The 22,854-nt window shown below is 28.7% G+C and overlaps 2 protein-coding genes across 6 annotated transcripts in view; one reads left to right on the top strand and one right to left on the bottom strand.

Annotated features, from left to right (window-relative positions):
• Positions 1 to 14,330, bottom strand: part of LOC111684423 — a 35,220-nt gene extending 20,890 nt beyond the window's left edge. Inside the window, exons 1-2 of one of the 5 annotated variants that reach the window (XM_023446590.2) lie at positions 14,206 to 14,330; positions 8,794 to 8,982 (exon numbers count right to left, since the gene is read on the bottom strand). In XM_023446590.2, coding sequence (XP_023302358.1) covers positions 8,794 to 8,916 — 123 coding nt within the window. In that variant the 5' untranslated portion in view covers positions 8,917 to 8,982; positions 14,206 to 14,330. Of the gene's footprint in view, positions 1 to 8,793; positions 9,252 to 14,109; positions 14,169 to 14,205 lie in introns of those variants that run through there. The other 4 variants (XM_046948684.1, XM_046948685.1, XM_046948683.1 and 1 more) reach the window with 4 other exon arrangements.
• Positions 14,331 to 16,128: 1,798 nt separating this feature from the next.
• Positions 16,129 to 22,854, top strand: part of LOC111684028 (synapsin) — a 49,056-nt gene continuing 42,330 nt past the window's right edge. Inside the window, exon 1 of the mRNA XM_023446146.2 lies at positions 16,129 to 16,572. The gene's annotated coding sequence lies outside the window, so the exon portion shown is untranslated. The remainder of the gene's footprint in view (positions 16,573 to 22,854) is intronic.

Here is a 22,854-nt window from a genome sequence, read left to right as displayed (position 1 = left end):
GTTCTCACTTAATCCAGGCTCTACATACTTAATTTCATATTTCTAGCCAATAACAAAACATTAGTGCTGCTCTCGCTCTGCTACTCTTGCTCTGCTGCTCTTGCTCTGTTTTGCTTTTATAAGCAAATTACAATAACGATATTTACCGTATTGTTATGTATTTTGTTTTTTGCAGTTTCTGTCTGAGCATGAATAAAAAATCTAAATTTTATATGAAATTTTCAGAGGTTGTCTCGGTTTTTTGCTCATATCTCCGTTATTTATGGACCGATTTTGCTGATTTTAAATAGCGTTCTTGCCGGTCGCATGTCTGATAGAATTATGGAAGATTCGGATCTCGCAGATATCTGGGGTCTTCTAAAAACTGATTTCAACAAACATACAGACAGACAGACGGACATGGCTTAATCATCTCCGCTACCTATAAGGATCCAGAATATATATACTTTATAGGGTCGGAAAATTATATTATAGAAATTACAAACGGAATGACAAACTTATATATACCCTTCCCACGAAGGTGAAGGGTATAATAATATTCAATTAAGACTTTGAAAATAATTTTATAAATTTCATTTAAATACATAATTGTTCTGTTTAAATAACATTTTGTCGCCGACCATACTCAGCTAATTGTGTTAATTTTCTAAACGTTCTATTCCATTTAGCAAACAGAAAAGTAACATAAACTACTTTTCCCTGACATTATTGGAAAAAGAATTCTACTTATTTATTGAACAAAAATACTGCAAGAAAAACTGTAAGTGTAATATACTCTTAATAGTTTGAATTTTCCACAACTTTCAACAGAAAAAAAGAAAAAGAGATCGTCGCCAGCGTCTAAATGGCACAATTGGAATGGTAACCAGTTTGTGGTACGTATAGACTATTCCATTTTATTGGTGGAAATTCCTACCAGGTTCTTCTGTTGTAATTGTTTTAGGCAAAAGTAATCCAACCAGACGCCTTAACACATACATCGTATATGTACATATGTGTGTATGTGTAAGAAATACATACGTACACTTAAATTTATAAACATTTAACAAAATACTACCACATACAAAATTAATAAATGTATCTACACTGAAAGAAAAAGTATAGTTGGATATAGTGACAGCAATCATTAAAAAATGACTGCTACATTACTATGATCACTGTTAACATATTTTTAATTGTCACTACGTTATTATGTTAAATCAATAATTTAAATTATGTATGTTTGTAGCAAAGAAGTGTATGTTTGTAACAATAATAGTATTTCTCTGCCTGTATGTTTGTGCTAAACGTGATTGTTGTTCAAGACGAGGACAACGTCTATGATGATGATGATGGCTATGACGACGTCGACTGGCTCTCAATTTGACTGGGTTAGTAGTGCAAAATTGATTAGGATGAGGTGGAAAGAACATAATCTACAGACGATAAAACAACTGTACATCGTAGCCAATTTGTATGGTTGGAATAGTAGTACGTTCTCTCCAGTATATATGATATCATGGCTAAGTGAAAGAATACAACAGACAACACGTTCATATGTTTGTAACTGTTCGTCTGTCGGTCTGATGTTCTGTCTAAAACAATCGAGAGTGCTGTTGTTCTAAATTGCTGTCATGTAGTATTTCGTTTTTATTTTATTTTTCAATCGTTTACAGGAAAGCAACTACTATTTAGAGAGCGCCATTGTTTTTAGATCATCTAAAATATTGAAATTTTAGAACAATAATAACTAAAGACATGAATTTTGTTGAAGTAATTCAATACACTCGTTTTGATATCAATTTTCAAGTTAGGCACAAGTTAAGGCTGTTGCTGCTGTTATTTTAGTTAAAAGATTTTAAATTGTTTCTAGGGAGATTTACAGTTTTCTTGATTTTTTTATTCTTTCAAAGACCTTTTGCGCCAAGATCAAGATCATAAGTGGAACGTTATTATTTTCTTAATAATTGTTGCATTTTTTTTAAATGTTTGCTTTTTATGTATTAAATTTGCTTTTCTTCGAAAGTGAATAAGCTTTAGTAAAAGTATTCATTTCCAAAGTAATTATGGTGATTCATCTGAAGTTATTGTTTCATTTACATACTTGCACATACCTGGTTTAGGACGAGCAATAATTAACAATAAGACCAAATATTATAATAACCTTTTAGACTGAACTACATTTCCTAATGGATCATTCTTTGTAGTAAATTTATTATGTCCCTAAAATTAATGACAAGAATATTGACTTTACTAAAGACTAGACTGAAGTCTACACTAAAGACTAGACTATACACGAGACTATAGACTAGACTATAGACTAGACTATAGACTATAGACTATAGACTAGACTATAGACTAGACTATAGACTAGACTATAGACTAGACTATAGACTAGACTATAGACTAGACTATAGACTAGACTATATACTAGACTATAGACTAGACTATAGACTAGACTATAGACTAGACTATAGACTAGACTATAGACTAGACTATAGACTAGACTATATACTAGACTATAGAATAAACTATAGACTAAACTATAGACTAGACTATAGAGTAGACTGTAGACTAAACTATAGACTAGACTATAGACTAGAGTAATGACTAGACCATAAAGATATGATTCATTCGGATTAAACAGTTATCCGCTTTGTTATTATAAGTTCAGAAAAAGCTTTATTGTTGTAATAGAAAATCTGTGATATGCCTAAATGTTTAATAAACATAATATTAAGACATTTATTAAAATTTAGAGATTTGCACGTTTTTAAACTAGATGTATTTTAAAATGAAGTAATTTTATGCTTTAGCTAAAAACATCTTTATTGCACGCCCAAAAACTATGGAATTTTTATGGGAAATTACAAATTTACGAATTAAAATATATTTTTTATTTTCAAAAGTTTTTCATGTTAACTTTTAGAAAAAGTTAATAAAGTTTGGAATATTTGATCAAAACTGAGATTAATTAAATTTTTGTAACAAGCTAAAATTAAAAATAAATATAAATATAACAACATAAAAAATATAGGTGAACAAATTAAATTATTGTAGTAGTTTTTAAAATTTAAGAATTTTTAGATAAACAAACAAAATTTAAAAATATTATTAAATGAACAATGCATAACTTATAGATATAAAATACCATATTTTATGTCTGTAAAGCAATAACAAATTAACAAAATTAAAAAAAAAAATTGTACATAATATTTTCTTACAAAAAACACACAAAAATTTCACACTTCATTTAATAACCTCAACTAACTACATTAACCCTTTTAAACGCATTTTAACTTTTACTCAATATCACTTATTTATTACTTATATTACCTTGTTTTTTTCAACACCGTTTTTCTCTCTTGCCTTGTAACGAATTCTTAAAGGGCATAAAGCTACAATACAATCTTGGCTTTAATGGGCGCTTAATTTTCCAAAACATTATGCAAACAAATCATTAAAAATAACTAATAATTTGTTAATAATTATGGTAATAAGTGAGTATGTGTGGAAAAATATAAAGAATTTTGTTTGAAAAATAAAATAATTATATTAACAACAGTAATTTAAATTATTAAACAAAAAACCCACATAAGCTTCGCGAAGTACTTTAAAATACATTCATCCAACCATATATTCATGTATTAAACCAAAGTTAAATGACAAAATAAACAAAAAAATATTAAATTTATTTCATTCACCCATTCAAAGAAAGAAAGAATGAACAAAAAAAAAACACTGAATACTCGTTCGTCATATGTATTAAATTTGACATTGAAAAGTATGTTTGTCGTATTGTTTTTGCTGTTGTTTGGATTAGCTAAGAAACCATTTTTGTAGCGCTGCTAACGTTTGATACTGCTGCTATTGCTATTGCTGCTGCTGGTGCTGTCTTTAAACTTATAAGTGGCTTTCTGTCTGTATAACTAACAACAACCAACCACATGAAGGTGTTAAATATTTTCTTAAATAACAATATTTTCAAACCCAGTCAAGTACATAATTCACCACATTAAATCAAAACGCTGCCAACAAAACAATACTCATGGAGGAGAGACTCATTAATATTCACGTTTTATTTATTATTATTATTTTTTTTTTTTTTGTTAAAACCACAATTTTCTTTGTGTAGTTAAAAAAAAGAATAAAAATTATCAACAGATTTTTATCTTAAACATGCTGTTGTTTATACGTCAATATTGTTGAATTAATAGTGAAAAAAAAAATAAATTTTGAAAATTTGTTAAGGCGTTACCTTTTAAAATATGTTCCTTTAACTGCAGAGAAAATTTTTGTTGTCTATAATTTGTCACAGAATTTTTGCACAGTTTTTGGTATTTTTGGGATATATTTTTTTTAATTACATGCAGTTGGAAAAGCCTTGAGTCGTTTTGGTGTCAATACGGAATTGTCAGTGTCATTTCATATATATTTTTAGAGTTGTACTCCTACATATTATGCTGAACGACATTTACCCAGCAATGACTATAAATTGTCTTGACATTACCCTTTGCATTGCTACGATCGATTATTAGTCTATTCTATAGACAACATATCGATCGATATTTAGTCTATTCTATAGACAACATATTGATCGATATTTACTCTATTCTATAGACAACATATCGATCGATATTTAGTCTATTCTATAAACAACATATCGATCGATATTTAGTCTATTCTATAGACAACATATAGATCGATATTTAGTCTATTCTATAGACAAGATATCGATCGATATTTAGTCTATTCTAAAGACAACATATCGATCGATATTTAGTCTATTCTATAGACAAGATATCGATCGATATTTAGTCTATTCTAAAGACAACATATCGATCGATATTTAGTCTATTCTATAGACAAGATATCGATCGATATTTAGTCTATTCTATAGACAAGATATCGATCGATATTTAGTCTATTCTATAGACAAGATATCGATCGATATTTAGTCTATTCTATAGACAAGATATCGATCGATATTTAGTCTATTCTATAGACAAGATATCGATCGATATTTAGTCTATTCTATAGACAAGATATCGATCGATATTTAGTCTATTCTATAGACAAGATATCGATCGATATTTAGTCTATTCTATAGACAAGATATCGATCGAAATTAAGTCTATTCTATAGACAAGATATCGATCGAAATTAAGTCTATTCTATAGACAAGATATCGATCGATATTTAGTCTATTCTATAGACAACATATCGATCGATATTTAGTCTATTCTATAGACAACATATCGATCGATATTTAGTCTATTCTATAGACAACATATCGATCGATATTTAGTCTATTCTATAGACAACATATCGATCGATATTTAGTCTATTCTATAGACAACATATCGATCGATATTTAGTCTATTCTATAGACAACATATCGATCGATATTTAGTCTATTCTATAGACAACATATCGATCGATATTTAGTCTATTCTATAGACAACATATCGATCGATATTTAGTCTATTCTATAGACAACATATCGATCGATATTTAGTCTATTCTATAGACAACATATCGATCGATATTTAGTCTATTCTATAGACAACATATCGATCGATATTTAGTCTATTCTATAGACAACATATCGATCGATATTTAGTCTATTCTATAGACAACATATCGATCGATATTTAGTCTATTCTATAGACAACATATCGATCGATATTTAGTCTATTCTATAGACAACATATCGATCGATATTTAGTCTATTCTATAGACAACATATCGATCGATATTTAGTCTATTCTATAGACAACATATCGATCGATATTTAGTCTATTCTATAGACAACATATCGATCGATATTTAGTCTATTCTATAGACAACATATCGATCGATATTTAGTCTATTCTATAGACAACATATCGATCGATATTTAGTCTATTCTATAGACAACATATCGATCGATATTTAGTCTATTCTATAGACAACATATCGATCGATATTTAGTCTATTCTATAGACAACATATCGATCGATATTTAGTCTATTCTATAGACAACATATCGATCGATATTTCTATATTATTCTATAGGCAAGATATTGATCGATATGTGATCTATTATTGGATAAGTTATCGATCGATATTTAATCTATCTTGCAGACAAGGTTTTATCTTCTATATACATTCATAAAAACACATATAAAGTAATCTGAAATTATAATATGTGTATGTAATGTAAGTAAGTTAAGAATTAATTAATGGAAATTTTTAAAATATTTCCGTACTTTGTCGATATTCATTTAGTATTGGTATTAGTGAACTTCAAATTTTAAACAATCATTCTTATAACATTAATTATTTACAAATTGTTTTCAAAACAAAATTCCTTTCCTATTTGAATCTGAAAATAATGCATTAAATTTCTAAGAAAATTTTATCTTCTATAACTTATAAATCAAATATAATATTCACACACAAACGGCAAAGTTCAAATAAAAAAAGTATAAAGATAGATATTATTTTGTTCTTTTTTATTTATAGTTCAAGCTTTAGTTTTTGAGAAAGTGACATTAATTCAGTGATTTAGCGTGAAAATGAGTGCACACTACTACTGCTGAACAAAAAAAAACAACAATAATATAATAATAAAAAACAGAACAAAAAATAATAAAAATAATAGATGATAATAAAATAAAAGTATCACATCATCGTCATCATCATTTCATACAGATAGAAAATTTATTGTAAAAAACTTATGACTTAAACTATGACTACAACTAAATTGACTGACAACTGTGCCTTCAGTGAATGACTGATGAACTGAATATATGATGATGTTTGCTAAACTTCATCATCTCATCATCATGATCATCAACTTATTGTTCTCAATTTGTATTATTGTTTTGAAAATAATTCAACACTCTACATTTGGATTTTCATATAATTTTTTTTTGTTAGTTAAATTGAAAATAATGTTAAAAAACAAAACACAGCATGTTAATAAAATATTGTTGTTTTAACAAAAGAAAACAAATAATTATAAACAAAAAAAATTGGTCAGTAGTACAATATTTGTTCCAAAAATAGAAATCGGCAACAAGAACAAAATTACAAACATCGTTGGCCATTTGCCATATTTGGGTGTCATTTTCGTATTTGATATGAATTGAATGATAATTTTTTAAAATCTACAGAAGACAATAATTGCTTTTAGAATATAAATATTTTGATATTCAAAATAGATTATCTGATCTATTTTGATATTCCACCTTTAGACAATTGAATATAACGATTTATATCTTGCCCAGGCTATAAACAAAATATCTATTAATATTATGTCGATCAATCCATATTTATCTATAGACAAAGTATAGATCCATTTCTTGTCTATAAAATACTAAAAGTATCAATCGATATCTTGTCTATAGAAGAGATAACGTACCGATCGATATCTTTTCTATAGAATAGACAAACTATAGATTGATATATTTTCATTCATCAATACACAAATTACCGATCGATATTTTTTATCTATTGAGAGGACACAGTAACGATCGCTATTTTGTCTATATAATAGACAAAGTTTCGATCGATATATTGTGTCTAAAATAGATAAAGTATCGATCGATATCTTGTCTATTAAAGAGAAAAAGTATTAATCGATATCTTTTCTATAGAAAAGACTAAATATCGATCGATATGTTGTCTATAGAATAGACTAAATATCGATCGATATTTCATCTATAGAAAGGACAAATAAACGATCGATATATTGTCTTTATAATAGACAAAGTATCTATCGATATCTAGTTTAGAGAATGAAATATATACTGCATATAGAATAGACAAGGTATTAATCGAAATATTGTCTTTAGAAGAGTCAAAGTATCGATCCTGTCTATAGAATAAAAAATGTAAAATATACAAAGTATATAGAATCGATATCTTGTCCTTAGTAGAGAGAAGGTATTGATCGATAATTTATCTGTAGAAAGGACAAAGTAACGATCGATATCTTGTCTATAGCATAGACAAAGTTTTGATCGATATCTTTTCTATAGAATAGACTCTCTCTCTCTCTCTAGAATAGACAAAGTATTTTATCTTTCGATATCTCGATATCGAATCTTTTACTTGTCTATAGGATATACAAAGCATAGATCGACATCTCGTCTATAGATTGTATAAGTTATCAATCGATATCTTGTTTATAAAATCGACAAATTATCGATCGATATCTTGTATATAGAAAAGATTAAGTATCGATCGATTTTATGTCTCTAGAACAGGCAAAATAAGGATATATATCTTATCTATACAATAGACAAAGTTCAAACTCGTCTATTCCATAGACAAAACATACATAGCATTCGATATCTGTCTGAAGAATACATAAAATATGACGATAACATATTTATCGATAACTTTGCTTTAATAACTTTTATTTTTAAAGAATCTTCTTAACTGGTTTTAAATTTTTTTGTTTCAGAGTTTTGACCCAAAATTAAAAAAATAAACCTTTAATTATTACACTCAACGAAACTTAAAACACAATTCATATAATTTGTTAAAAAGAAAGACGAAATCTCTTACTTTTGACACCAAAAAGTAAAATTTGAAAACATATTTCTTTAGAAAAAAAAAAACAGTTTAGTAGCTTTTGTGAAAGCCTGAGAAAATATTAGAAACTAAATGTACGTATAGAAAAATAACAATAATAATTAAAAAAATAAGTCAATTATAAAATAAAGTTTTCAATGTAATAGAAAAAAAGACACAATAGAAAAATCTTAAAAAAGCGAAAAATAAATAAATGTATAAAAAAAACCAAAAGAGTAATAAACTTACTGCATTTATAAATAATGTGACTAAAAGCAGTTGCACAATTGTGGCCACCTGCCACCTTCTGTTGTTGCAGTTGAGGCGGCGGCGCGGATGGTTGTTGTTATTGCTCTGTAGTTGACACAGCATGGCAGGTTTGTTTCTTAAGTCTTTTGTTTTACTTAGTAATTTTATTTTCTAGATTTGTTTTTGCGGCTGTAAAAATATATAATTTTTTTGTTTGTTTTTTTTTAGTACAATTTAAACAATAAACAATCCGGTTAGAATAATCTTGTAAATTTTTTTTGTTGCTGTTGTCAGTTGTATCGACTTGTGTTTACTAAAGCGTACTAAATAATTATTTTTGTTATTGTTGTTATTTATTTATGATGATTATTATACGAGTGTACATAATAACTAATTGCAGGTTAAATCATAAAATTTTTCACAAATTCAAGTTGACTTTGTTTAAATAATGAGTAAATCTGATGATTTTGTTAAATAAATATGATTTATTTATTAATTCAATGCATGCATTTGTTTGTTTTTGTTTTTTTTTATTCACAAATTTGCCATTTTGCTTATTGCCTTTAAAGTTTTTTTTATAACAACAATGATAAATAAGTAATAAGAATAATAAAATGAAATGAAAAAAAATAATAATTTAATTATAAATTCGTTTTGCAACAATATTTTTTATTAGCAATGCATTCATAGCTCATTTATAGTATTTACTAAGTACAAGATGTGCGCTGATATTGTGGCCATAAATTAAAATGAAATCTAAGTATTCATCATCATAAGTTAATAGTGTTTGTGTGTGTGTTGTTTTATTTCCTAGTATCAAATTCACTTAAAGTATTTATCGTTTTGAAATATTAACAATGTGTTAGAAACTTTGAAACGTGTGTTGGCTTGTGGTTACTAGAATAAATTTCCTTTGATTAGAAATAATATAACAATTTTTATTCCTACATTTGTATTTATATACATATATTTATTTTTAATTACTAAAAGTTTTGCAAACTCTTTTTTTTCTTTTTGTTAAATTTTCTTATAATTTTTGAAGTTTAAAGAAATATTGTGTGTTTCAACATTTTTTGCTTAATAAAACAAGTTTGTCTAACTTAAAAAGAAACAATATGTGTCTTTTATAATTTGTTTAATAATTGGCCTGGCTTTATTCGCTTGATTGATTAACCGCTGAACCTTTTTATTAAAAGTGGAAAATTTTCAAAATTTTCAGTTTCATTTGGAAATTGTTTCATAAAATCAGTAAAACATTATGAGTTGTCGAATTTGATTGCAATTTCCTTGATTTTAAAATTATTATTGAAATTATGTTAATAAATTACACAATTCAAGTAACCGAATATTCGAATAGAATGACAAAAAAATATATATGTCGACATTTCCAATAGATGATTTTATTTGAACAAAACTGTAAGAATTGCAGTTAATAAAAAAATAATAATCGAATTTTATTTTTATTCGAATAAAAATAATATTTGATTAAGCGATATTGAAATTAAAATAAAATAAAATATTTTTTAGAATAACGAACTATTTTCCAACAAATATTGTATAATCGATTTATCGAATCTATTTTTAAATCGAAATAATATTTAGCTACAATTTGGATTTTAGTGAAAAACTTAATTTTTCAGTTCTAATTCAGTTCTAGTTCAGTTCTAGTTCAGTTCTAGTTCAGTTCTAGTTCAGTTCTAGTTTAGTTCTAGTTCAGTTCTAGTTCAGTTCTAGTTCAGTTCTAGTTCTAGTTCAGTTCTAGTTCAGTTCTAGTTCTAGTTCAGTTCTAGTTCAGTTCTAGTTCAGTTCTAGTTCAGTTCTAGTTCAGTTCTAGTTCAGTTCTAGTTCAGTTCTAGTTCAGTTCTAGTTCAGTTCTAGTTCAGTTCTAGTTCAGTTCTAGTTCAGTTCTAGTTCAGTTCTAGTTCAGTTCTAGTTCAGTTCTAGTTCAGTTCTAGTTCAGTTCTAGTTCAGTTCTAGTTCAGTTCTAGTTCAGTTCTAGTTCAGTTCTAGTTCAGTTCTAGTTCAGTTTTTGATAACTTATTTATTCTATACAAAAGTGAAGTTAAATATTTCGATATAATTCACAAACCTCTTCCATAAATCAACTTTAAATCACTTTCAATTTCTATGATTTCGCTTGGCTTAAAATTTTTATAACCGATTAATTTTAAACACAATCATTTTTTTAGCATTTCCCCTCAAATTAATTAATCAAACAAATAACAACCATATTTGCTGCCAATAAAAAATAAAAAAATATATTTGTAATGCCAAAAATATTTTCACAAATTTTATGAAAAATATTCACGTTTTACTATGAAAATGATCTTAATGGCAGACAGACAGACAGACAAAAAAATTGAAAACAAAAGCAATAGATTTCATTCCATCCATAAACGGTGCCAGATTCTAATTAAACACTTTTGATGATTGCAAACATAAAGAATTTGTTGTTAATAATTAAATGACGTTCGATCGTTCATGTATGTATAATTAAAATTTTCTGTCAGCTCAGGTAGTTTCAAGCTCATATCCATTTGTTGCTAAAAGATCTGGTTAAAATGGGGAAATATGTTAAGAGGAGTAGGTACATAGGAGAATGCAAAATTGTTTTAATTAATTGCAAGGCTTGTTGAGTTTAAGAGATGACTCATGATTTAATCTTAGAAAAAAACTTTATAAAAGTGAATCTTTATTTGTCGTATACAGAATAGAATAAAATTTAAGAAAGAGACAAATTCTGGTATACATAGAGATGGGAATAGACATGGATTTTCTTCACAAAAGAGCATTAAGAGAAATAACCCAATAAACGTTAAATTTAGAAATAAATTTGTTTATTATTTAAAACATCTAACAATTTATAAAATTATTTTGTTTTTTTTAGTTTTATTTTATTTAGTTTTTTTTTAGCTTCTTTTAAAGTATTACAAAATTTAAAAGATTCATTAATTTATTTAAATTTTTTATAAATTTTTTATAAACATGTGATGTCATAATATATACAATGAATTCGTTAATAAGATTGGTTAAACAAAAATTTTGTAAATTTATTTAAGCAAACAAAATTTAAAAAAAAATTAACACATGCAAAATCTAAATTTACTCTCACACATGTACAGTATTTATCCAAACTCTCCTCTATATCAATTCCCATTTACTCAATTAGTTGTTAAGACTTTTAACAAACAACTCTTACAAATATGGTCAACTCTTTTAAGGAGGAAGTTTTTTCTTCTCTTTTGTCCACACATATAATATTATTAATTTAGTTTTAAACAATTCATGTTTTCATGACAAATTTGAAATTCTGCAAAACCAAATTACAATTTTTTTAACTATATCTGATAATTTTTATGGCTTTTACTGTAAAAAAACATGTGTGTATAATAGTTTCTGTTTTTAAAAAACAATTTTCAATCTAAATTTTTATTACTCCATCAACAGAATTTATTCTCTGTGACTAACTGAGCAAATATGAACAATAGCAACAGCAGCAATAACTTTACGAGTAGAATCTACAAAACTTGATCTAAGCTAGAAAAAGCTAAAAAAAACAACGCTAAGATAGACTTAAAGTATACGCCACCAGTGAGATATTTGAAAACAGTGTAGTTAACTTTAGAAAAAATTAAAATGAATGAGTGATTTAAGTTTACTTTTAGTTCAGTTCTAGTTCAGATCTAGTTCAGTTCTAGTTCAGTTCTAGTTCAGTTCTAGTTCAGTTCTAGTTCAGTTCTAGTTCAGTTCTAGTTCAGTTCTAGTTCAGTTCTAGTTCAGTTCTAGTTCAGTTCTAGTTCAGTTCTAGTTCAGTTCTAGTTCAGTTCTAGTTCTGTTCTAGTTCAGTTCTAGTTCAGTTCTAGTTCAGTTTTAGTTCAGTTCTAGTTCAGTTCTAGTTCAGTTCTAGTTCAGTTCTAGTTCAAGTTCAGTTCTAGTTCAGTTCTAGTTCAGTTCTAGTTCAGTTCTAGTTCAGTTCTAGTTCAGTTCTAGTTCAGTTCTAGTTCAGTTCTAGTTCAGTTCTAGTTCAGTTCTAGTTCAGTTCTAGTTCAGTTCTAGTTCAGTTCTAGTTCAGTTCTAGTTCAGTTCTAGTTCAGTTCTAGTTCAGTTCTAGTTCAGTTCTAGTTCAGTTCTAGTTCAGTTCTAGTTCAGTTCTAGTTCAGTTCTAGTTCAGTTCTAGTTCAGTTCTAGTTCAGTTCTAGTTCAGTTCTAGTTCAGTTCTAGTTCAGTTCTAGTTCAGTTCTAGTTCAGTTCTAGTTCAGTTCTAGTTTAGTTCTAGTTCAGTTCTAGTTCAGTTCTAGTTCAGTTCTAGTTCAGTTCTAGTTCAATTCTAGTTCAGTTCTAGTTCAGTTCTAGTTCAGTTCTAGTTCAGTTCTAGTTCAGTTCTAGTTCAGTTCTAGTTCAGTTCTAGTTCAGTTCTAGTTCAGTTCTAGTTCAGTTCTAGTTCAGTTCTAGTTCAGTTCTAGTTCAGTTCTAGTTCAGTTCTAGTTCAGTTCTAGTTCAGTTCTAGTTCAGTTCTAGTTCAGTTCTAGTTCAGTTCTAGTTCAGTTCTAGTTCAGTTCTAGTTCAGTTCTAGTTCAGTTCTAGTTCAGTTCTAGTTCAGTTCTAGTTCAGTTCTAGTTCAGTTCTAGTTCAGTTCTAGTTCAGTTCTAGTTCAGTTCTAGTTCAGTTCTAGTTCAGATCTAGTTCAGTTCTAGTTCAGTTCTAGTTCAGTTCTAGTTCAGTTCTAGTGTAGTTCTAGTTCAGTTTTAGTTCAATTTTAGTTCAGTTTTAGTTCAGTTCTAGTTCAGCTCTAGTTCAGTTCTATTTCTGTTCTATATTGAAGTAATTTTGAATTATATTAATGCAAATGTAGTGTGTAAACAGTTTGATACAAATTCTTACCAATATTCTAGATTAATCTCAAAAACATTATTATTACAAAATAAAACTTGAAATACCCGCTAAAATAGCATCGTTTTTTTAATGAATTATAACAAAAACAACAAGAAAATGCACACACCTCAGCTACAACAAAAAAAAAACACTCTACAATAAATACCACCAACACAATTTTACACATACAAAAATATGTCCGTCCAACCGACAGACAGATAAACAACACACTCTCAATCTCCACAACCCAACTTTTGAATCTGACAGATACCAACACTACAACACAATGAATAAATAAATATGAACGAACGAACATCAACAGGCAATTTACAAAATGGCAATGAAATTTAACAATAGATGAGATACTTTTTTGTTAATATTGTTTTTTAATTTCAGAAATGTTTTTTTCTAAAATTGCATTTACAGTTAGATAAATTAATTTACTTTTTTTTCTTAAGCAACTTATATTGAAATATTCATTGATTGGCAATAAAAATTTGTTTATCGAGAAGATTTTATTTGTTTTTCTCAGTTTCGTACTTATTTTCTTATTAATAAAATTCGTTCGCAATACTTTTTTAGGCCGTTTTATATTTTCTTTAGCTTCACAACTTGTTAACCTTTTCGTTTGACCGTCACGATAAAACTGTTTTCATGTATATTTGTTGTCGCGGGTTTAAGCCAAGTTTTTAGTTTAAGTTTTTTTGTTTGTTCGTACAAACACAAAGTTGCCAGCCTGTCAGTTTAGACAAATTGTTACGAATGTTTCATTTTAACTGTCTGGCAGTTGTGTTATAACAGTGTCAGTATATAAAATTTGTTTATAACAGAGCCTAATGTAAATGATGTAGAAAATTTATATGTTATAAATATTGTAATAGCAAATGTAAGTTTTGTCAGCATCTGTTATACAGTATAGCAGAGACACCATCATTTAATTCAACCATAGTCTAGCTATAAACCACAAAATAAACTTTATAAATTTATGAAGTGTGGAGGGCGCTGCAGCATAAAACATTGCTAAACCTGTGTTTTATATAACGGCCTTTAAACAAATTTGTGTTAAAAACAAATTATGTAAGTATGTGGAAAACACTAGTTCAGTACTAGTTTAGTTCTAGTTCAGTTCTAGTTCAGTTCTAGTTCAGTTCTAGTTCAGTTCTAGTTCAGTTCTAGTTCAGTTCTAGTTCAGTTCTAGTTCAGTTCTAGTTCAGTTCTAGTTCAGTTCTAGTTCAGTTCTAGTTCAGTTCTAGTTCAGTTCTAGTTCAGTTCTAGTTCAGTTCTAGTTCAGTTCTAGTTCAGTTCTAGTTCAGTTCTAGTTCAGTTCTAGTTCAGTTCTAGTTCAGTTCTAGTTCAGTTCTAGTTCAGTTCTAGTTCAGTTCTAGTTCAGTTCTAGTTCAGTTCTAGTTCAGTTCTAGTTCAGTTCTAGTTCAGTTCTAGTTCAGTTCTAGTTCAGTTCTAGTTCAGTTCTAGTTCAGTTCTAGTTCAGTTCTAGTTCAGTTCTAGTTCAGTTGTAGTTCAGTTCTAGTTCAGTTCTAGTTCAGATCTAGTTCAGTTCTAGTTCAGTTCTAGTTCAGTTCTAGTTCAGTTCTAGTTCAGTTCTAGTTCAGTTCTAGTTCAGTTCTAGTTCAATTCTAGTTCAGTTCTAGTTCAGTTCTAGTTCAGTTCTAGTTCAGCTCTAGTTCAGTTCTAGTTCAGTTCTAGTTCAGTTCTAGTTCAGTTCTAGTTCAGTTCTAGTTCAGTTCTATTTCAGTTCTAGTTCAGTTCTAGTTCAGTTCTATTCCAGTTTGAATTTAGTTTTATTTATGTTGTACTTTTCTGTAGTACTTTTCACCAAAAACTTCTTTTATATTTCCGAATTCTTTCTAAAAAGATAAATGCCTTAAGGAACATCCTAAATTTTTCGAAATGATAAAGGTAACAACTAAATATATGAATCGATTTTGCATACAACAATAAAAAGTATTTACAATATAACTCAAACATGCGCATTTCCAAAAAATACACTCTTCCATACTCTCTTCTACAGCTCTCACTCTATCTATTGATAGTACAACTTGTACTATAATCTCATTCCCAACGTTTATAACAACTAGATGGTTTCCTGTTTTAAGGGCAAAGTTAACAAACGGTAGTAGTCACAACAATTACTATTGTTTAATTCTAATTCTGGAAACAATTTACAAATAACAACTAACACAAGTAAAATACACTTTAACAATTATGTTGTAGATATAGATGTCAATTTATTTTAAAAACAACGACAAACTAATCGAATGTCAATCAATTAGAAATCCTGCTGACACCGTCTTTACCACACTCGCTACAGCAAAGTGCCGTCTAATAAATGTGCCACACAATAGAGCACGAGTGACAGGCAACAACCCTTAAATGTATTTTTCTTGTATCACTATGAATGGACTTGTATGTAGAGAAGAGACTAGACTAAGCCGCTAAAAAAAAGCTCAAAAATGTATCGCAATGTACAATTTTATAGATACAGCCAAGTGTAACAGTTAAAAAATTTCTTTGAAACCTTTCACTCAGTGAAAATTTTATCACCGACGAAGCAAGTTGAAATTTCCTCTCCAGTAATAGAAAAAAATAAATTAAATTTTTCCAACCCAAAACGGACTAAAAGTGAATTTTTAAAGAAATATTATAATAAATTTAAATAAATTAAACAAAACATAGTTATACATAACTGCTTGTAATCTCAAAAGTAAAAAAATTAATTAAACAAAGTGTCAGTTTTTTTTAGGTTTATATGTATGTATATCCTAAAAATAAAGTTTTAAAGTTTTAAGCAAAAATTAAAAAAAAAAGTTATATTTTTTCCAAAAAAAAATCAATAGAAAAAAGTTATACAAACAAATTCGATTTGTCATTGCGAAGGAAAAACCCACGGTAATAAATTAGTTTTTCTTCTTACTTTTTTTTAAGTGAAAAAAATCGAAAGAAAGGGAAGCAAAAAAAAATTTTGTCTATCGAAAAAATATTCTTAATGAAAAAACGAAATTCACGCACTCACACATAACAAATGAAATCGTCGTAATAATCGGTATAACTGAACAACTGTTTTTTTCGTTTTTTATTGTTTTTGTGTGTGTATTGCCCAAAAGGAAGTTAAAGGAAGTAAATGAGTAAAAAAATGCTTAGATGTAGGATGACAGAGATGCCAACTGAGCGAGTATAGAGAATAAAAAATTATGTATTTTAGATAATTTTATGAAGTTATGAAAAAAGTCGCCTTTAAAAGTTAACTAGAACAGTTAGAATTTTAACATTCGAAAGAAAGGAAGTCGTTTTGTAAGCTATTTTTTTTATTTAAAAACGTGTTATAGTAAACTTTAAAGAATTTTTAAAGTTATTTAAGAAAGTTCAAAATTTTTTTATGTGACGTTTATCTGTGTATATATTTTTTTGATTCATATTCAATTCAATCTCTGTAAGGGTGGAGTAATTGTTATGGAATTCAAACATGTCAAATTCTTAGTACGAAAGTGGAAATCGAGGTCCATTGAAATATTCAAATCTTTACGCCTTCACACTTTCGTTTATTCATATTCGATCTAAGATATGTTTTAGAATTACATTTCTTACAAATAGACTAGGATTATGGATCTCAGGGAAAATTAACTTGTTGTCAGTTCTATTCTTACTCTTTATGTTAAAAATGGATATTGTTAAATTTAAGTGGAAATAGATAACGTTACCGCAAACTATTATTTTACTGACATCGAACGCTCGTCTCTTTAATACAAAATATACATTCCATCATATTATATCGGACATCCACAAACTGTATTCTCTCTCCTTTCGATTATCACCTAAGCTTTGGTTTTATCCTTTACCTTTACTGTTATTCAAACATAAATTTTAATGCTTTCCACAATAAATAAAAGAATTATTACCCATTACCTTTTCTTTAATATCCTTATTAAAAATAAAACGAAGTACTTCCAAAGGAATAACAAATATTATCACTTCAAAAGTAGCACTAAGTGAATTTGTTTACCTTCTGTGGAAGTGATGTTTATTAACCGCAAAAGAAGCGAAATTAAAATACTAAAATTTTCCTAATAACTTCCAAAAAAACATTAAAATTACTTCCAAAGAATGACTTCAGATGTAGTGAATTTGGTATCAAATAAAAACAACATCTCTCTTATGACAAGCTTATGTTAAAATCATCACTTCTTCAGGTCTTTTTCAGTACAACCATGGAGTAAATTCTACTTCATTTTCGCTTCTTTGGAAGTTCTTTTTATGCTAAGATCAGAATGGTTTACGACATGGTTTTTGTTCTCTTCGGATATCTCCTAAACTTCGGTTTTACCGAAACAATACGTTCCTCAATAAATCCGAAAATTATTACCCGTTATCTCTTCTTTAATATCGGAATGGTTTACGACAGTTTTCTATGAGGTTGTATTAACTATATCACGTATACGGGACGGTGTCTCAAGATTTTTAAAATATTAAATATACGCTCATTTTTAGAATTTGATTGTATTATAAAAAGGATACTATTCTGTGATATCTTTCAAAAACACTTTTTCCATTTTTCATCAAAAATTATCTATATACGTGTGTGGTGAAGTCATATCCATAAAAAGTCATGTGAACCAACAAAACGTCTCATTGATCAATCAATCTAAATGATTGATCATAATCCAAATGTGTTCTCGAAATTTTACAATTATATTAAGCTTATGAGATATTGTGTTCTTAAGAAGAGTTAGAAAAACATTTGTACAGAATTCAACACTGGAATGTCAATGTGTACATCTTTTTAAATCGGATCTGAACCAAACTAATGTATTTGTTTTTATCCACCATGAAACTATTGGATCCAAAGTTATTTTAGACGATTTTTTAGAGAATTTTAGGTACTTATAATGTTTACACTGTAAAAAACTAACACACTGTTTCCAACTAAAGTTTCATGATCTTCTGTTTCTAACAACATCTCAGACGATCCGCAAAGACGTCTAAAGCCTTGTCTATATCTCTAAAGAGTTGAAAGTGTTAATTTTGCAGACGACTGTAAGATTCGTTAGATCGTCAGATTTTAGGTTCATAGTACCTTTCTTATATATTAATTAAATACAAAATTATCTAGGAAACTATTGGAACTATAAACTTCAAGTACAAAATCGTATATCTGGGAAATTATTAAAGCTAGTATTCTCAAAAATTGTTAATGCTTTAACCTTTACAAAGCTTAAAATGGGGTTTTAGGATATCAAAGCACACTAGATATAGCTAGTAACATATACAATAAAAACACGCTACATTAGCCCATCTATTTATCGAGCAGTGTGAGTGAGAGTGTCTAATTTTGACAGTGTATCAGTATTTCTAGTTGCGTGTGTATGCGAGAGTTAAGTTTCCATAGTAGTGCGCATTTGTATTTTTATTTCCCTTTTCACTGATAACAATATAAATACAACCAGAATACAACCATTAAAAATGAAATAAATAAAAAAATATATAAAGAAAAATACATTTCACACGTATACACACCAGGAAAATAACAAAAAAAACGAATTTAATGAAATGATTTAAATTAAAAAAAGCGTTTTTCATTTATTTATTTTTATATGTCACTAGACTACCGTTTCATTGCAAAAATTTTAAACTTTGCATAAACATTTCGGGTATAAATTACGCTGCAGCACAATCCACAACACTACCAACCAACCAACCACTTCCTGTTTAACTTTTCACAAAAATAAAGGGGTGAGTAAAAATTGCACTTTTTTTTGAAAACTCTTCTTTTATTATTATTGTACTGGGTTTGTATGTCTTTGATTGTTGGACTGTTTATTTTACTCCCTGTACATGTGATATCATCACGACCACCAACAACATAGACAGAGTAACAGCATCATAGCATCATCATTAGAGATTATGTCAGTGATACTGAGGACTACTTGGCTAGAGAACGGATATGGCCTGTTTGTGTGGGTTGATGTGTTAGAGTGAAGAAGAGAAAATTTATGAATGCATAACTGATGATTATGATTGAAGTTACATAAACTTATATAACCAGCCAACAAATTCAAAAAGTTAAATGTTTCTTTTTTTATTTTAGGGAATGGAAAATGGTCGCTGTGTTGGTCGTTGGTATGGACGTCTAACTGTCTGACTGTCTATTGTAGTAACTATCTGTATTTAACTGTTTTCCATCTGTCTTTTCAACTTGCAGCACGTCCGTCTGTCTGTCTTTGTAAAACATAGTTGCATATTTTAACATCCTCACACGTACATACACTTACAGATACCCACAGATACATTTGAGCTAACAGTATGGGTGTGTATTTTTGTGCATGTATTGTAATAGTATTTTTTGAATGCAAGTCCATGTGTACATATTTAGGCTACAAGTATGTATGTATGTGTGTATGTTTGGGTATATATATATATAATGCAAAACTTGAGTTCATTGACCCACTGGTATGTCATAGAACCATAAAACCAAAAGTGCCAACACTGAAGATGTTTCTACTTTTTCTTTTCTAAACAAGTCAAGTAGTTTTCTTCTTTTTGCTCTTATGCTCCTTAAAGTCTAAACTTTAATTAGTTAACCTATTTTTATGGGGTTTCTTTATTAGATGACCAACTAGATAAATATTTATATTTGTTTCCTCAATACGTTTGATTGCGCAAAAAGAAAAGGACTTTTGTGCAAGCAAAATTCTATTTGAATTCATATTTATTTCCTTTTCCCCATTAGTCTAAGTAATCATGTTATTTAATTGAAAAGTTTATACAAATAATTATATAGTATTCCTTAAGACTCTACTTAGTATTATTTATTTTCTCTGTTATGTCCGCAACTTTATTGAAATTCTTTGCAAAACTTTATATCAACAGTTCCCAACTGTTTTCTACGTTTAATTTGAACTTCTTAGTTCGGTTGGTTATCGGGGTGGTTCACTTTACGCGAATACTCAAGTAGAGTCGTAGGGAGACCATTTTGATCAGATCCCTGCACTTATCATTAGTAGTATTATATAGTACTAACCTGTATCCGATAGAAATCACAAGATCTCATTAAACTATCCAGATATATCACTATGTTTGGATATTAAGAAATGGCTAGAGCAGTACATTCATAGGGAATGTGGAATACCCTTTACTTCTTTGTTCCTGTATTTGTGTTTTTACTGGCATGTTTGACTAGGACCCAGTCCAGTTATTACTGCTATGGATCTTTATATATCTTGTCTTTTTCATTTATTTTATGTTTTGTTTGCATTTTTCACTGAAAGAAGGTCATAATAACTTGGCCCCTTAACATTTGTCTAACGGAGTTGCTACTGAAACGGCTTTTTTCCATGCACCCAACAGAGTTGCTTCTGAAACGGCGTAATATATATTAAGAAAGCTTTAATTGAATACTCTCCCAGAGGTAAGATTCACATCATATGAGTACCAGCCCCCTCCGGAGTAGTCGGTAACGAAAGAGCGAATGTAATAGATTTAAAGGGAAGAGAGATCTTGGTAGTTTACCTGACAAACGCAAAACCATTCTATGTAACAAAAGCTGAACTAAAAATATGGTTGAGAGAATCCCATAAGTCCTCTTGAAATAATGAAACAGTGGGTACAACCACGAAAATCCTATGGGGTGACCCTGATGAGAGCAAGACGAAAAATCTTCTCAAAATGAAGAACGTTTTCAGGATTTATGCAAAATTGGACGTGAGGATTCAGACGTATCTAGAGCATGTGGAGAGGACAGTGAAACTTTGGAGCACTTTCTTTGCCACTGCCAGGCATTTGTCGAAGTTAGATCCAAGTATCTTAGAAGTGAAATTATTCCGGAAATAACCTGACTAACACTGATTGGAAGATTCTTAGGTATTACGTTCAGGAAACCGAGTTTCTGAACACTGCAAAATAATTTATTCAGTTCTCTTTTCTTTAGAAGGAGCGCACAACAGGCACGATAGCAGCCTAGGTGTATTTCTTCGGATTTGATGTAGTATACATCCACCTATCAATATAACCTAATATATATTATTAAGAGCAGATTCAATCTGCTTGTTCATTTTCATAATAGTTCCTATGCGCAGTAACCCAAACAGACAGATCCTTCTTACAATGTCTGAATAATAGAGAAGTGTTCCTACAAGAGTTTAGTGAAATTCTTATGGAATATTGAGGTCATATAAGATGACATTATCGCAAATATTTCAGCCTGAATAACACTACAGTTGTTGGGAAGACAATGAGATATATAACTACTTAGAAAATTTTCTCGGCAGGTTACCGAGGAAATTCCTAGAATGAATTTAAATAGGTCAAGTCTACTTTGTTGAATGAAAATTATTCATATCTTTAATGAAAAGTTTATAAGATGAGTGCAGTTCCGCCATATTGTATTAATTTCTCATGTGAACATTAAACAAAGTATACGTTAAGAAACTCTGTTTTATTTAATGTTCTCAAACCAATTCCTATAAAATGAGATAATATTTTCCTTATTATATAACTTTTTCTTCTGGTAAATAATTTTTCAAGAAAATAACTGAAATGGAAACCTTATTAAAAGATAATAAAATATTAAATCCTTTTTTTTCTATCTACTCTATTTAAGTGGCTGTACTGGTTGGTTGTGATTATTATTTTAAAGAAAAAAAAAATAATTTAGAAAGTAATTTTCTTCTATAAAAGGTTAAAGTTGAAAACCAAAGTGTCATGGCGATGATGTCGTTTTTTATTTAGAAATTATTTACAACATTTAAGCTTTAATAACTTATTTTTTTTGGGCTTATTAGAAAAGTGTTGATGTCATTTATTGTCAATTAATTTGGGTTTGTTCAAAATGTCAATCACAGTAGTAATGGACTGTCAAATTTAAGGTATTTTTAGATATTTTTTTTTTTGTATAAAGGTCTTTTAGTAGAGTTACGAAACGCACTTGTTATTTTAAGTTTATGTTCCGTTTTAAGATTGTGGTGCAGGCTTGGATCCATGGAGAATTATGGACATTAACATAAACCACCCTATCCCCCTCAAAACGAAAATTTTTGATACATAATATAAAATGAAAGAACAAGGAATAACGAAACTAAGTAGAATAGAACAAACCGCTTGAGCTGGGTCGGCGCCTGTTCAGGTATATATAAAAGTACCTAAATATCTTCCTATGTTGATACCATCTAGGGATATATT

The sequence above is a fragment of the Lucilia cuprina genome, chromosome 4, assembly GCF_022045245.1.
Source record: "Lucilia cuprina isolate Lc7/37 chromosome 4, ASM2204524v1, whole genome shotgun sequence".
Taxonomy (NCBI): Eukaryota; Metazoa; Arthropoda; class Insecta; order Diptera; family Calliphoridae; genus Lucilia; species Lucilia cuprina.
Note: the sequence above shows the minus strand (reverse complement) of the source record. Positions and strands in the feature narration are given on the sequence as shown.